Here is a 17,248-nt window from a genome sequence, read left to right on the forward strand (position 1 = left end):
TTTTTTTGGAGTCTAGTGGAAAATTCGAGTTTCCTTGTGTGAAGGGAATACTTTAAATTGGGGAGATATGGGCATTTTCCTAAAAAGGTAAGTGGGAATAAGAAAAGTAAACACTTTTATGACAACCCCTTACACCCTTTTTATAAATGACTAACAAACTGGAACAAAATGGACAAATTGACAACAACTCATTGGCATCTTTTCATTCAATGCTCATTAGCCTTAATGAGTTATGGAAAAAAATGCTTAAGAATTAATTAAAGATTAATTCCTCCACTAATCTTTCCTCCTTTTGAACTAATTAACCACTAACCACACTAATTAATTCACACCATTGAGCACATCATTGGATAGGGCATGGACTTGCTAAGCTATGTGCATCAACTAATGTGTAAATTAACTAGTAATTAGAGATTAATTAAACTCTTAATTTTAGTCTCTTCTCTTTATGCAAAATTAAGCAAAAGAGAAAGAAATTCCTCCAATTGATGTAATTAGGTGTTTTGATGCATCTAGATGTCCTCAAAACGCTTAAAAACATGAATTTCGACCTCTTACATGATCGATTTTGATCCCAAAAAACACGTTTTCTAGTTTTTTTCCTCTTGAACTAAATTAATCACTCCTTAATGACAAAAACCAGTCAATTAGAAAGATTAGTCAATTTCATGAGATTTTAAGAGTTTTTGAGAAATTTTTTAAAGGATTAAGCTACCCCTAATACTTGCTAATACTCTAATGCATACAAATCAAACAAAAAACACACAAATCAAGTAAAAATTAATGATTCTAGCTCTATGTTTAACTCTAAAGAGAGCTAAAAATCACTAAAAATTGCATTCTATTGCATTTTTTGATGCAATGGAAGCAAACAAAGCCTAATACATCTATGTGCAAGCCCTAGGAGCATTAAAAACCAAATTAAAAAATAACAAAAATAACTATTTAAGCTAAAAATTAAGCAAAAAAAGCATTCTTTACAAAACAAAAAAGAGAGCTATTCTTCACCAAATCACACACAAATCTCCATGAAAACCACATCTTTTTCATGGGTATGCATAGATTAGAGAGCAAACATGGAAAAGCCAAGGGATGGCTCCTTCTGGTAGCTGCGCCAAAAATGTTATGGCTTACCCGAACCCCCCTAGAACAACTCATCCAACAAGAAGATTACCTGGTGAACCACAAATGTCATGAGGACCGTTCCATTGGCCGAGCTCATAACCCTTGAGGTCTCCAAGCTCCACAAATCCTTGAGAAGCAATTCCACCACGCCTCCCGTGGAGCGTTGTCAAACCGCCATGTTGCACTACGTGTACTCGTCCCTCCTCTCACCTCACTTCACACACACTCACTAGCATGGATTAGAGAGAGATTAGAAGAGGATTAGTAAGAGCAAAACTCTATTGCACAATGGGAGAGTTCTTTGTATTATGAGAGATATTCACTTATATACATGGCCATAAGTGTTCACACTCACTTAAACTGCGACGGCCGGTCGAGCACTTTAGGCTCATGAGAGGCCTAATGCTATTACAATGACTACTCTCATAATATATCCATGAAGCACATCGCTTGGGACTTCATCTACCACACGCTCTTGAACCGAAAATCACCATAAGTATTCCATCGGACCATTACGGGCACTCGTCCAAGTTGTAGATTTGGGCACCATTGCTTCATATCTTGAATGTATGATCTTTTGGTGTATCTACCTTGACTCCTTGTGGCAGTAGCTCTTGTTAACCCTAGGAATGGGTTAACAGTTTAGAAGGCCAATTAGGACATAAAAGCATATATAAGGCCAATTTCTTGTTGATTCTTTCAAGGAAAGCAAGAGTGAAGAGGACTCATTGTAAAAAAATTTAATATATTTAGAAGGCTAATTGGGACATGAAAGCATATATAAATATCGTGTTCCCTTGCACGCTTCAAGATAAAGTCTAAATTTATTCACCACTCAAACTATCACAACCTATCACAAAATGAGTCTCATATTTTTAACAAGGTGTATGAAAAGATACCTAATGACTACACCATTGGGTATCTTTCAAAAAGGTATGAAAAGATACCTAATGACAACACCATTATACTCCACAAGACTAATTAAAGACTAAATAGAAAGAAAACCCAAGTTTGTTAAGGTGAGTGCACTTATTGAAGAAAGAGGTATCCTCTCTTTACCAACTATAGCACTAACATGTTAAGACTAAGAGAGGAGAAATCATAAATGACTTTCTTCTTAACAAGTGCACAAAATTTTAAAAAAATAACTTTGTAACCTACAAAGGGAAATTTCTACTTCAATACACAAAGATGTCCTAGTGAGGGAGGGACATAGGTGCCCTGAAAATTTAATCTTGAATGGAAAAAATTCAAAGACATTATCCATCAAACATTATCCCATCAACAAAGATAATGGCTAACAAGCGATCATCATGCCTATTATTCATAAATATATGGAAAGTGGTGGGGTAGCAAAAGGCATCCCGATAGGGGACTGGCGAGGATTAGCCCTTCGGTGTAATTTGCTCATCTCAAAGTCTTTAGAGCCTTGTATAAAGCAACACGTGCCAATTTAAAGGAAAGAATTAGTGGTGTAATTTTCTCATCTCAAAGTCTTTAGAGCTTAGTATAAAAGAAACACGTGCCAATTTAAAGGAAAGGCATCCCCCACAATAGGGGAATTGCAAGAATTAGTGCTTTGGTGTAATTTTCTCATCTCAAAGTCTTTAGAGCCTAGTATAAAAGAAACACATGCCAATTTAAAGGAAAGAATCAGTCATACACCTAAAGTAGACAAATTTGACTCATTTTCAAGAGCGGTTAGGAAGAGAGTTGAAGGTGATTCACATACATTAATTTGGGGTGATAAATTAGAGACTAAAGGATGCACCAACTTTTGATGAAAGTGTACCAAAATCAATGCTAACTTGAATGGTGTTTCCATTCACAAAGTGGTTTTAGATGGAGATTCTAGGGTGTATCTTTTCAAATAAAACCAATGGGGATTACCCAATTAGAACTTCCTATTTAGAACTTCCTATTTTTACTATAAAGATGGTGAGCCTAAGAAGGGTCGAACCAATCAAGTTGATAAAAATCAAGAATTCAAAGTGGCTAAGTTGATATTTTACACGACCTTTGTGATTAAAATGGAAGATGGAAAGGGTGCTAATCCAATGTAGTTTGGAAGACCTTGGCTCAATCAAGCACCACATATAAATCACAACCAATATAATGATAGGTTAGCTTCTCTACTACCAAAAAGCACAAGTAGTATGAAAGATAAACCTGATGAAAAGGACTAACACTGGTGAGAAAAAGAATGAAGATTGGTAATACTTTTATCGTCCATCACTAAATATCACTAAGTGGGAAGCTTATTCTTAGAAGGTGATGATGCCATTCAATTGTGGAATGCTTTTGCATATTTTAAAGAATGGTACTAAAACCTTTAAGGAATATCTCTTAAATTGAATGAGAATCTTTTTGGGAAAATTTAGTGTCTCTGTAAAGCAATCTAAGCACTAAGCATACTTACAATCTCACTAAAGATGAAAATGAGTAGGAGTCATTCTAAGCCATTAAAAAAACACTTTTTCTATAAGCTCTAGTGTAACACTCATTCTAAGCCACAGAGAGAACTCTTTTACTATAAGCTCTAGTGTTCCTACAAGACATAATCTTTGAAAAAGGGATAGAAGTGGATATTAATAAGAAAGTGAAGTAATCACAAAATACAAGTGAGAAAATTATAAGGATAGGTAGAATTTTGTAAAAGATACATCAAGATCAACCATATAAGTAATCCAAATAATATTAGAAGGACTTCTCAAAGTATTAGTAAAGGTAACTTTCACAAGAACTTGTGTTAAAATTACCCGAATGGAACAAAGAGTTCCTTGTTCATGTGGATGCCTTTTAGTTATGTTTTTACACAACAAAGACCAAAAAATAAACTATAATGCCAACACAAAGTCTCTTCAAAGCTAAGAATGTCACCGAGACACTGGAAATGATTTATGTGCACAAAAGTTTAGGCATTATCTATTGGAAAAAATTATATATTATACCTGATTAACAAACTAGTTTTAACTTACAACTTGACCAAGTGCACATTGTTATACAAATATGATTTAAAAATCATGCATGAACCAAATAGTACCACCTCGTTATTAATGATCCTAAGCATCCTCAAGCACTCAGCCAAATGACAATATCTACTTGATGCCATGTTGAGCCTATGGATTACTCACTTGATGTCAGCTAGTTCAAGATCAATGCGATGGATTAGTATTGTTCATGTAACATGTAACTGGTTTGATCGTGTAATTCAAAGAAAGGCCTTCATATTACCTTCATGGTAGTGAGTGAAGAAAATCCACTTTTATCTTTATTCACATGAGATAGAGCTAAAGAGATAGAGAATGCAGAGACGACACTAGCTTGGGTCCCAATCTACCCACTTAAGGGCTCGATCCCAATCTACCCACTTAAGGGCTCGATCCCACAAGTAGGAGTATTTGCTTTATTACTTTGGAGAACTTCTACAATAATGCAAAAAACTTACTAAGAATGATTGATAGAGAATGCAAGGAGGATGTAGACTACACATTTACTGAACCATGAAATGGATTGTTGAGGCCACTTTGGAGAGCCTTATGTACACCCAGATCTGCCAAAAGGGGCACTGCTGAAGGCTAAATGCTAAAAAGAGCTTCGGGATGCCTTAGGACTAAAGCACTAGAGTTTTTGGCTGAGAATTATGTATGCACAGGATAGAAGTCTCAAGCACTTATAATTCTACACTATTCTATGACTGAATATGATGAAGAATGAGATGATTTTAGAAAAGGGATGAGGGGTTGCTAATATATGGACTAACGTTGTAGGTCAATGGAAATAGACAGTTGTCAACTAGGTTAGAAAGCTCAGACTGATGAAAATCAGCATTAAATGATATCCTATGTTCACACATGTAAGGCACCTGATCATCTCTACTAGCCGACTATTTCAAAAACTATTGACTACCTTTCCAAGCCTCTAGAAGGTTATTACTGAATGGGTCTTAAGGCTTTTGTATGCCATCTTTGTGTGGCCTATGGTGCCCACAAGCCAAAAGGTTCATATACTAGCACCCCCCAAAGGCTGGCCTAGATCCCTAATCCCTATGCTAAACCTAAATGCCTTTAAATGCATGCTATGCTAGGTTGACTTGTATGCTTGACAGTTCTCCAAGTGGGTTAAGTGACAGATTCTGACATCTACGGCTTAAAATGACCTACATAGCCTGACATGTCCCTAAACTAGGGCTCACAATGGGTTCATGGCATATGATAGATGTTCCTAAAAAGATACTACTTTGGTACAAGAATAACATTGATGATGAGACAATGTGTCATGGGTGCATGTAATATTCCCTCCTACTTAGCTTGGTGGTAGTTGCATAGTCCATCAATAACTATGGGTACCCTTAGAAGATATCCGCGTCTAGCCAAACAGCTTCACGAGTGCCTCAATCTTTGAACTTGGTGTAGAATTGTTTGGTTCTTCAATTGGAAGCATGCTTCCACTTATGGATGAGAAATTGCTCTCAATGATTTCACGCTATTGCTCATTCGGAACCTCTTATAAGGATGGTCCAACATACATCTGTAACCATGAGGTGTGGAAGACATCATGCATAGTCCAATTGTCTGGCAACGTCAACTTCATGGAGACATCATTGAGCTTCTTTACAATAGGAGATGGGAAAAAGCTTCAGAAAGAGAGCTTGGGACAATGCTTGCCCACTTGCTTTAACCATTGCATCATTAGTACACATAGCCGGTTTTTGTAGAATAACCATCCAATTAGTACTTTATAATGACCTGGTTTTAAACTGAGGGCCAAAATGTACAGAGTCCCGAATTCTAATGAATCTACATTATATGCCTTCATACTATCCAAAATTTTTCCTTGAATTTCTAGTAGAGTTGACTCGTGTAAAGTCTGAATGGTAGACTTCCAACTACGAGAATTGACAACAACAGGGTTATGCTTGCCAGAAACATATTTAATTATACCTTTGAGCTATTGAAAGACTTGACTCCACTTGGCTTGCCTATCACTCCATTTTCCAGTGCTGGAGAGTTGTGATCACCCCTAAAAGCTCTTTGTCATATATCAAATAATTCTTCTCGGTGTTGTTCAACTTGCAGCTATTATAATAGGCCACTAGTCTGCCCTCTTGTTGTAAAACAACTGATGGTAAGGTTGCTAGTGTTAGGGATAACCTCGAATGGGTTATCCCATGATGCTAGCTTGAGAACTAGTGCTTCTAAGGCCACTTTTTGTAAAGCATGGAAAGCCTACCCGTATAACGAATGCTTTCTAGCGATGCCTCTTCATGCTCTTTAGAAAATCTGCAAGAGGTGTTGCAAGGTCAGAAAATTTATCCATGTGGGTGCGGCAAAGACCCACAAACGATCTAATTTCTTGAGTAGTCTTGGGTACACCCTAATCCAGTATGGCATACATCTTTTCAGAGTCAAGGCAAATACTAGACTCACTGATCACATATCCCATATAATGGACCTCTAAGAGGCCAAATATGATCTCTTTTTCTCGTTAATATAGAGCTCATTGTCCTGCAAAATTCGCAAGACCTTTTGCACATCCCACTCTTGCTACTCTATAGTGGTAGAAAAAAAATATCATCCAAGAAGATGAATGTGGCTACCTGAGATATCATTTTAGTGAATGTCATTGATGCGTTGGTGAGGCCAAATGGCATCACCATGAACTCATAATAGCCATGCTCAGTCTGAAAGCCATCTTTGAAATGTCGGCTATAAAAGCCATGCTCAGTCCACACATAAACGTGCAGTCTTATGTTTCTTTTGCATGAATAAGATGGGTGCACCAAATGGTGAGGATGATGACCAGATAAATCTAGCCAAGTGTGACTAAGGTAACTACTATTACGATTCATGTTCCAATGCCTTAGAAAGGCGATAGGAAAACTTACTAGGTAGTTCTGTTCTCGAGGACCAACTCAATGCGATGATCCTGAGGAGGACGATTGGGTGGGAGGTCATCCCTCAACATGATGTCTTGGAAATTCGGTGCCAACTTCTTTTCTCAGGGTGTTGCTGGTTGAACAATAGACTATTGTGCGCATACATAAATCAATACACACCACTCAGCTCCTTTTCTAAGAGCTCTTTGGGCTTGGACATGTGAAATGAGTGGGATTCTTGGAATGCTCCTATCCTTGCAAATTGTGACGGGATTAAGTAAACCACATCAACAACTGTGAAGGTGTCCTATCCCCAATCAAGAATGGACGTATGCTCTTGAAACCACTCGATGCCGAGAATCATGCCACCCGAGAAGTGATGAAACAATGAAATCTCACTTGAATGTAGCCTTTTGAACATTAAACTCAAACTGTTGAGCTTTAAGAGTGATGTGTTTGCAGAGACCAAGTTTGAACCCATCCATGACTAAAATTGTGAGACACTAATACACAACTCATCTTCATAGCCAACTGCAGTGATATGGCATCCTTTGAGCTACACATGTCGAATAGGACAATGAACCGATGTTCCTTTACCGTGCTATAAGCACAAAAGAGAGCTTTCGTCTACCCTTCAACTTCGCCCTCCTGCTTATTATAACCACTGGAGATACTAGATTCGAAGAGGGTAGCATTCATGTTGAAGGTGGAGGAGTGGGTGTAGCCTCAGTCGGCCACTAAAGAGGATGCCACTTTGGTGGTGTTCTCAGCTTGCCATTTAGTGGAATCCTTGGCCTAGTTGATGTGGCAGTAAAAACAATGGTTCTCTGCTTGGTACATATTCTGGCTATCAGATAACCTCTAGTAATTCCCTCCTTGGCCTTCTCCTCATGCGTCTTTTTTGGCTCGGCCTCTGTGTTTTTCTTTTCGCCTAAGTTGCTCTGAGACTTATTGTCCTTACTGTCTTTACCATTTTGAGTACCCTTACCCAACTGGGATGAAGATTGTTGTTGCTCCTAGGGTTTGGTACTTGACTCGACCTATTTGGGCTTGCCTCCTTGTTCAACGTCATTTCCTAATTCTAGCCAGAGCTCACAAATTGGGTATCGTTAGTCGAGATCATGCCCAAGGAGAATGGTAAGATCTGCTTGTGCATTAACAGAGCTCAGTCATATGACTGAGGCTCAAAGTTCCATACAAGAAACTAAATATTTGTATCCAACCAGTGAGAAACTATTTCATCTTCTCGCCTTTCAACTTACCCATTTGTTGTGCCATGGTTATGACCTTGTTTGAATAGGTTAGCAAAGGAGACCCACTCTGGGAGAGTTTGTAAAAAGTATCCTTCAAATTGGTCAAATACTAGGGTGGAAGGAATCTAGCTTTGAGGTCGGACAAAAGTATCCCATATGTAATTAGTCATGCTTGTGGTTTGATTTGTATGAAGACCCAACCAATGCTGCCAACCAAGTAACGGCTTCCCTTGTGAATCTACAACTTTAGCCAGCAAAAAATATGCAATAAATTGATGTATAAATTGTGTGACTACAGAATGATTACACTTACCGTCATACTTACTGGTTTGGTTGAGCTCGTATGAGAGTGGTTGATGGAGGAACTAGGACCGATTGCCAATTTGAGAAGGGTTGCCATCAAACTAGTATGTAGGGTTACTAGCAACTACTGATGCTAGAGTTGCATGGCTTCTCGACTAAGCCTGTGTTGAAATTCCAACGTTGCACATTCTACCTAGCGTCAATCTTCAACCTCCCTGCATTTGGCTTCCTCTATACATCATTCCTTAGCAAGTTCCGATCTTCTTTGTTGCTCCATGAGAAGAAGCATGTGCTGAAAATTTTGGGAACCTCACTCTGTAGGTTGCTCTTTCTTTTGTTCTACTTCTTTTTCCTATTGTAGTTGTAGCATGAGTAGCTTGTTTTGCTCCATTATCTCTTGAAGGAATATGTTAGTGCTTTGTGAAAGCGTTTCTTTAATTGCATCTTCGCAGACATTTTCTTTTGCAATGGTGTCTTCATGGACACTTTTTGCATGGCTTCCCGATTGAGTCTATGTTTCTAGCAACTACTGATGCTAGAGTTGCATGGCCTCCCGATCAAGCCTATGTTGAAATTCCAACATTGCACATTCTACCTAGCGCCGATCTTCAACCTCCTTGCATTTGGTTTCCTCTATATGTCGTTCCTCAGCAAGTTCCGATCTTCTTTTTTGCTCCATGAGAAGCATGTGTTGAAAATTTTGGGAACCTCACTCTGTAGGTTGCTCTTTCTTTTGTTTTGCTTGTTTTGCTTGTTGTTGTAGCCTGAGTAGCTTATTTTGCTCCATTAGCTCTTTAAGGAATATGTTAGTGCTTTGTGAAAGCGTTTCTTTAATTGCATCTTCACAAACATTTTCTTTTGCAATGGTGTCTTCATGGACACTTTTTTCTACAATCATGTCTTCTTTGAAGCTTCTTTTTTCTTGACATGGTGAATGGTAAAGTGGCTCTTCTCGACCTCAATTTTACCATTCACAAACTTGCTCTCACTTTAGGCAGTCAAGCTAGGTCACAACCAAAACCTTTGATACCAATGTAACATGAAATTGGTTTGATTGTGTAACGCATAGTGAGACCTTCTTTATACCTTTATGTTAGTGCGCAAGAAGCAATTCACAAGCGATAGGCTAAAGAGAGAATGCAAAGATGACACTAGATTGGGTCCCAATCTACAACAGCCCCCTCTTGCAAGCAAGAGTATCTGTTTTTACAATGCAAAAAACTTGCTGAGAATTATTGACAAAGAATACCAAACATTAAGGACAATGTAGACCAAATGCCTATTGAACCATCAAACAAGTTAAAGACAACTTTGAAGCCACTTCCAAGAGACTATGCACACCCAGATCTGCTGAGGGAGATGCACTACTAAAGGCTGAGTGCTGAAAAGAGCTTGGGCTAAAGCACTAGAGTGCTTGACTGAGAATGATGTATGCACAAGACAAAAGTCTCAAGCACACATAGATCTGCACTATTCTATCACTGAATATAATGAAGAATGGGATGATTTTAGACAAGGCATGAAGGGCTGCTTATACATGGACTCTAATGCTGCTGGTTGGTGGAAATAGGCTGCTATCAACCAAATCAGAAAGCCCACGGTTGATGAAAATTAGCATTAAATGCTGCCCATGTTCAAAACCGGAATATCCCTGTTGGCCAACTGCTGCAGAACCTACCAACTAGCTGCCCAAGCCTCTAGAAGGCTACCAATTGGGTCTTGAGGCTTTTGTATGCTTTCTTTGGGTGGCCTATGGTGCCCGCAAGCCGAAGGTTCATAGGCTAGCCACCAAGGACTGACCTAGCATCTTAATCCCTCCACTAACCTAAATGCCTTTAAATGCATGCTATGCTAGGCTGACTTATATGCTTGACAATTCTCCAAGTGGGTTAAGTGACAGATTCTATCACCTACGGCTTGGATAGAACCTACATAGTTCATGCTAGGCTGACTTATATGCTTGACTATTCTCCAAGTGGGTTAAGTGACAGATTCTATCACCTACAGCTTGGATAGAACCTACATAGTTCATGCTTGACATGTCCCAACACTAGGGCTCACAATGGGGTCACAGCATTCGACAAATGTTCCTAAAAGTACTACTCTGGTATAGCACTGATGATGATTTGGAATTTTAATTCAAGAGAATTTTACCTTACGGTAAGGATGATAGAAATGAGAGCTTGCAAACAAAAGAGACCTTTATCTCATTGTTATTGATATCTTGTGATCAGATGTCGTCACACTGCATGAGGAGGTGACCATCATGACTGCATTGAGACTTGGTGTCAAAGCCCTAGGGGGCCTCAAGGCTCAAACCAAGAATTCAAGTCCTTGGTATGGTCAATAAGAAATTGCCTTGAATTCGTGCAACTTGATCAAAGTGCTGAAAAAACACACTATATAAGGATATCAAAGCTAGAAAAATTCAAAGGAAAAACTAAGACTTTCCATGATTGCTTTGACTAGTTTCTGATCTACAGCGTCAGAAACTGTTGGTTGTTACATTGGCAAGAGATTTCTTCCCCTACTAATCCAATACATGTGCCGTACTTGGCATGGGCGCCACGTCTGTAAAGGGGCAACAGAATTACTAACACAAACCTCTATTCTCTCACACATGCTTCGAAAACAACTTCATATTTAATCTCCTCTTACAGACTTTGAGCACAACCCAACTGAGCATAATTTTGTTTGGTTGTCAAAGAATAAATCCCTCTGCACAGCAAATGGCATGCGCGGGTCTTTTTATGAAAACATGTCATATAAATGATCAGCCCTCCTAAAATACTGTATCCTTGAACTGGACACTAACAGAGTAGCACCTGCAAATAAAGTCAGTTACTGTGCATTACTACGGGAACATCAGCCACCCACAAATTTATCAAGAATATCCCCACTGTTATCTTCATGCGAAATCTGCCCGAACAAAAGGTACTCTAATGCAACTGGCTTGGCTTGAAAGAAAATCTGCTGAGCGCCCTTAGCCAGCCTGCCAAGCCTTCCAAAAAACCAAGATGGGACAGCAGGAGTAACAGTCCTTATGACACTGTGAATCCTCTTGAAGGCTGCTTCCCCTCCATTGCATCCTTTTTTATCTTGCAGCTTGTACAAAGAAATGGCCCTTCCAACATCCGGTTGGTCATGGAGAAAAACGAGCCAGCATGAACAGAAATCCCATCACTTACGGTTATATGGATCTGACAAATGGCACAGTTGAATATACCTGATGAGGGATCAGACCCAAGCCTGCAGGTAAACCCAGCACTATAAATATCTTTTACTAACTAGGTGAATGCACATAAATGGCACCCATGCAAAGATAAGAGGGTACCAACCTGTCAGCTAACATTGCAGAGCCTTGCTCAAAAAGCTCTTCAACGATTCCCACTTCTCCTGGCTTGTTAGCCACTACAGCTGTCGATTCTTTAGATCTCCAACCAAACAACCATGACTTGAATTTGCTTTTTTTCTTGACCGGTGGCAGAGGTGGAGACGGAATGAAATTTTCAGGTGGCATCAAATCAACCACAAGACATGTGGTATCATCACGAAGGCCTCGAATTTTTAAAGATTCCTGAAATGAAGAATCGATCAGATGCAAGGGCTGAGACAAACTACGCATCGGATACTAAAAAACAATGCATGAATCTATAGGTGAGCTACCACCACCTCCTTGGATGACTCAAATGAGACTCAGGCAAGGCAAAAAGTTTTGCCAACCTTTACAACTTGCCTCGCTGCAAGTTCAGCAGGTAAGCCTCTGCAGCATTTGACAGCCTTATCGCAACTTAAAGCATCCCAAACACCATCAGAAGCAATGATCAATCTCCCCCCTGCTTTCGACAGCTGAGAAAATGAATTTACAACTGAATAAGTAGTCTTGACACAAACAGACTTTGAATACTCGCCCAAAATAAATAATAAATATCTACCTTGATTTGCTTCACATGGGGTATCGGTACAATAAACTCTCCCACATCAACATCACCAATTGATCTTGACAAGCAAAGGCCTCCAGGCCAGCACCGTAATGGACCAATCTGCAAAAAAAATCCCTCCTTGTAAAGCGCATTGTAAGCAAGACAAAAATCTCATTCAAACTCATTAGACAGTGTAGAGGGGATGAAGTCTACAACTTTGTTTCCAACATTAGACGGTGTATAGAGAGGACATAAAATCATTACACCTCTAGTTTGCGATGAACTTGTGGACACATGGGGGATATACATGGTATGATGCAGCAGGTCATAAACATCAAGCCTTATCATGCAGGTTGATGGACTGTCCTCAATTTAGGTCTATGCGTATTAACAGAGAAGTGCAGGTCACTCAACTTAAGAGCCTGTCAAACGAGCCAAGTATTTATCTGAACCTTGTTCAGAGAGATCATGAAAGCCACTCAATCAATGAGAACTTGTCAATTGGTGTAATCTTTAACACGAGACACGAGACATTCCCTTAACAATCAAGGAGGTGGTATTCTTTTGTTGCATGGTTGCATTTGTTAAATTTATGGATTCTGCTCAGCTGAGCATCTATATGCATATATAGCACGTGCATACATGTATGTGGGCAGGCGTGTACACAATTCATATACATGTATATATAGTATGTAGTGCATACATATATGTATGTAAAAGTATTTATAGAGAGAAAAAAGAATATGCACTTTTAGATGTATATACAGATATCTGTATGTAGCAACTGATTACAAACAACTCAGCTTCTCAACAGACTCCAGAGAGCTTGAAAATTTAGTGGCTGCAACACATGCTTATTCAAATCTAAAAACCTGGGCTCCAAAATAAAATAATCAACCAATAAGACATGCTTTCTACCTCAGCACCACCAGCAATGCTAAGCCTGCCGACTTCACCTCCACTGTTTGTCACACGATCCCTTCTGCAAATTTTTGAAACAAACATATAAAATGTCATTTTTGTTTATTTTGATTTAATCAGGCACAAGCAATTGCAGAATAATGTTTGAAAAGTACATATAAAAGCAGTCAATCTTACTCTTCTTCATTGTCCTCCAATCTGTGATCCACAGTCAAAGTAGAGGTCGCGCCTCCTTGAGGATCAAGAATGCATCGCGAATCTCCAACCGAAGCCACTGTGACAGTCCATCTATCAACCACAACAAATGTGACTGTCGTTCCTGATGTTTGTCCTAAGATGCCATACATAGTTACCAATGGTTGATTAGATACAGCTTGAGCGTGACAGAAGACTTCATCTGCAAGGCCAACTGCCTAAACAAACCTTTTTGCTGAAAATCTTTATCTGTCTTGACAAAACCAGCCACCAATGCTCGGGGTAATGCCGCTAGCCACTCATCTCTACTTAGAGTGGGAGGAAGGGCACTAATAACATCATGTAGCACATTCTCTTTGGCATAAATAGCAGCAGAAGCCCCATTGTGACCATCCAAGACCTAATCAGAACCATTTTTTGACATTTTTAGCACACTCGAAAGAGTGAAAGGCCTCTTCTTCATATAAATCAATGCAAACTCCCAAGGAAAAATTTCACTTTAATAAAAGAGTACTCACACATTACCAGCATGTGCACACACAATTTTGCACATAAACCACAATACTGAAAACAAGGCATTGGTAAATATGGCAAAGCCTGCTCCTTTGACAACTTTGATTCCACACCACTTGAACACCCACAATACTCAATACTGAACACAACAAGTTTGTGAGGGGCATGCATATGTATATGCATTTAAGTGCATTGTGAACCATGCATAGTACATGAATTGCAGATGTTTGTAATATTACCTGGTTGAAATGCATGATTCATTAACTATTGAAACAAATCTATTTAGCACGACAGAAAGCAGCATACACCAAAGTGGACTGAACAATGAGCCTATGACATCATTAGTTCCCAAAGTAGTTTAACGTTTACGAGTGGTGCAAGCAAATAGACCAGCAGTTTTCCCAATACTCTTAAGTGACATACCATGCACGATCACAATGCCCGCAAGATTGAATACCTCCTATGTGATTTACCATGAACAATCTCGTTAACATTTAAACCTTCTACTCAATCAATGCAACATTGTGTACAAAATCTAACGAGACATACCCCAAATACTGCAAAGGTGGATGATCCATCTCCATAGACCCGCTGGCAGTCGGTTTTCACCATGGTAAAATCTTCTCCTTTCTTGGCTTGAGATGCCACACCATATCGGATGACAGGGGTTTCTACTTTGTCATTTTCGAGCTCCAACTTTAGCAGCGAGGCTAAAGGTATCATGTTGTCTATCCTGGTATGGCCTGAGCTGCCCCTTTGCTTCATCTTGTGAACGTGGTGCGATCCCATTGTGAATAAAGAGGTTTTGCAAAGCTCAGAACAACATCTAAGGGTGTGCAACGATGAAATCTCTAGGGTTCGCAATAATCAGAACAGCCACTCAGGCAAGATCCTATGCAAAGAAAACCTCTACGATTCCCTTGCGGAGGGCATAACGATATTATCAAATCAGCGGAAGCTAACCAGAAGAGGCAAAAAAACCTGAATCTAGCAGAGGCTTCGTTGCAAAGATCAAGGCCTGCAGAGCTCTCGGCTGGCGAGAACTGCTCGAGAGGCCCGAGGTATGCAGAAGGCGGGCTGAACGATTGATCGGAAGCTGTACAGTTCCGGCAGCAAACAGCAGAGGTTCTGTTGAAACCGGACGACAGCTTCTGCCTGCTAGTGTTTCTGCGGCTAGGGTTTCTGCGCTTAGGGTTGGGGTTTCTGCAGCAGCAGATCGCCCTGTCACCGCCGAAAGCACTAGCAACAGAATGTGATGAGAATCTCCAGGCAAAGAGAACTTCAATTTTGATGGAAATGTAATATATATAGGGTGTTTTTTATTTAAAAATTAGTACACATTGACTTTTTTTAAAAAAAGTCCATCAAATCACCCCCGATATGAAATGGTTAAAACTAGTGGGCTGTTCACAAAAACCAGGATGCTTGGGTAGCCTTAACGCCTCTACTTGTTTTGGTTTGCCATGTTACCAGTTTTTTTTTTTTTGAGATAACTTGAATTGAACACACACAACCTACAACTAGGTGCCTCACGGTTTCGTTCGAAGACAAACTTAACAAACATACAACTGTGCACTTTTACTTATAAATATCTTAAATTGATCGAACGAGCATGACATACTCGGAAAGGGTGCTAGAGGCACTCTATCGATGAACCGCACGCCTACGCTTATGATTGATGGAGATCTTGAACTACCTCACAAAAAGGATAATTGCAAATTGGTTAGGGTGCTAGAGGCACGTCCGCATCAATGAACCGCACGCCTATGCTTATAATCAATGGAGATCTTGAACTACCTCGCAAAAAGGATAACTACAAATTGGTTAGCACATCTGAATTTGTTGTATGTCATTGTTCAAGTCATACAAATTTTGTGCTTATTTGTGTGAGTGAAAAACAAAACATATATAAAGTATGGCGGGGAGTTGACACAGTCCTCCCCAAAATTTTATAAATATAAGGGAACGGAACGTGCCCTTCTCCGTTTTCGAAATAACACTCTCGGTATCCAAAGTGGACCAAAGATATACCTTCAGTGCTGAAAGTGGCCATTAGTTTGTTTGAATATAAAAGAGAGAAAAATAGGCATACCTTTGTCAGTCTGCGATATTGAAGTCGATGATGTGACAAGTCTCGTGTGATACTGTTTCACGATCGCTGATTAATGTAGAGCTATAATCGTTGTTGGTGCGCAAGAGTTATCTTCGACCTTGTAACCAAAGCCGCAATCTACAAAAAAACATCCAAATCAGGAACAAAATTAAGATGCACACAAAGCTTCTCCTGCAATTGGCTATTGAGGCAGCTTGATCAAATAGCTAAGCCTAAAGAGGGCATAATTGTGGAGCTTCTTTCTCGGGATGTTGTCTCTTGGAGTGCACTAATTGCAAGATATGTACAACATCGCCAAGTTTGGTGCTTTGGCGAGAGCACCACACTTGGCATACATATCAAGCACAGTCTTGCCAAGCACCATATCATTTCCAAACAACCCTTGTCTAGCAATCTTATCATGAATTTGTTTCTCTTTGTTAGCTGCTCTTATGCTGCCACAAGCTTTCTTGATGCAAGCAAAGGTCATTACCTCCGAAGAGTGGCCCTCATGCTACATTTGTTCAAAACAATTTAGCACATCCTGATCATGCCCCTTCTGTGCAATCTTAGAATTTGCGTTCGAGCTTTGTAAATTTCACCCTACTCCTTTGTAGATGTTAAATGAACTTAGGCAGAAAATAGAACATATGTACCTAAGCACTGTCTCCTCACAAACTCACGCGGCAAAGTTGACTTTCCTGAGTCTTTAGGGCCAGTGAAGGAGGAGTATCTTTCCAGGAGTCCCGACCAATCTTGGGGTCAGAGTGTCTTCAGCTCCTTTTGCCAATTGAAAAAGCTTGGTTCGACGGGGCAGTGACATGCATCGCCGCCGTCAGTCTAGTTGAGGCCGCAACGCCATGCTTCGCTTAATACTACGCACAAGTAATCGTTCAGCTTGCACGGCTCTCTTCCTCTCAACCACTTCCTCTCTGTTTGTCTCTCGCTCTCACGAGAAGCCTAGGGTCCCAGTCTCGACCCTCCCCTCAAAATATGCTTTTCTGAGTACATCTTTCTCTCTCCCTCTCTCTAAGGCTTTTTTTAA

The 17,248-nt window shown here is 39.8% G+C and overlaps 1 protein-coding gene across 2 annotated transcripts; it reads right to left on the minus strand.

Annotated features, from left to right (window-relative positions):
- Positions 1 to 11,153: 11,153 nt before the first annotated feature.
- Positions 11,154 to 15,391, minus strand: LOC147609914 (putative protein phosphatase 2C 15). 2 transcript variants are annotated; one of them, XM_086787330.1, is made up of 9 exons: positions 14,495 to 14,571; positions 14,351 to 14,373; positions 13,827 to 13,998; positions 13,581 to 13,734; positions 13,401 to 13,464; positions 12,495 to 12,602; positions 12,283 to 12,408; positions 11,898 to 12,136; positions 11,154 to 11,808 (listed from the first exon to the last, which is right to left on the minus strand). In XM_086787330.1, exons 2-9 carry the CDS (start codon positions 14,363 to 14,365, stop codon positions 11,601 to 11,603), a joined length of 1,086 nt encoding a protein of 361 aa, XP_086643456.1. In that variant the 5' UTR covers positions 14,366 to 14,373; positions 14,495 to 14,571; the 3' UTR covers positions 11,154 to 11,600. The 2 variants fall into 2 exon arrangements, with proteins under 2 accessions (XP_086643456.1, XP_086643455.1); XM_086787329.1 differs by lacking the exons at positions 14,351 to 14,373; positions 14,495 to 14,571 and adding an exon at positions 14,661 to 15,391.
- Between the last annotated feature and the right edge of the window lie 1,857 nt (positions 15,392 to 17,248).

The sequence above is a fragment of the Cibotium barometz genome, chromosome 50 (genome assembly GCF_041138505.1).
Source record: "Cibotium barometz isolate CiBa-2024 chromosome 50, ASM4113850v1, whole genome shotgun sequence".
Taxonomy (NCBI): domain Eukaryota; kingdom Viridiplantae; phylum Streptophyta; class Polypodiopsida; order Cyatheales; family Cibotiaceae; genus Cibotium; species Cibotium barometz.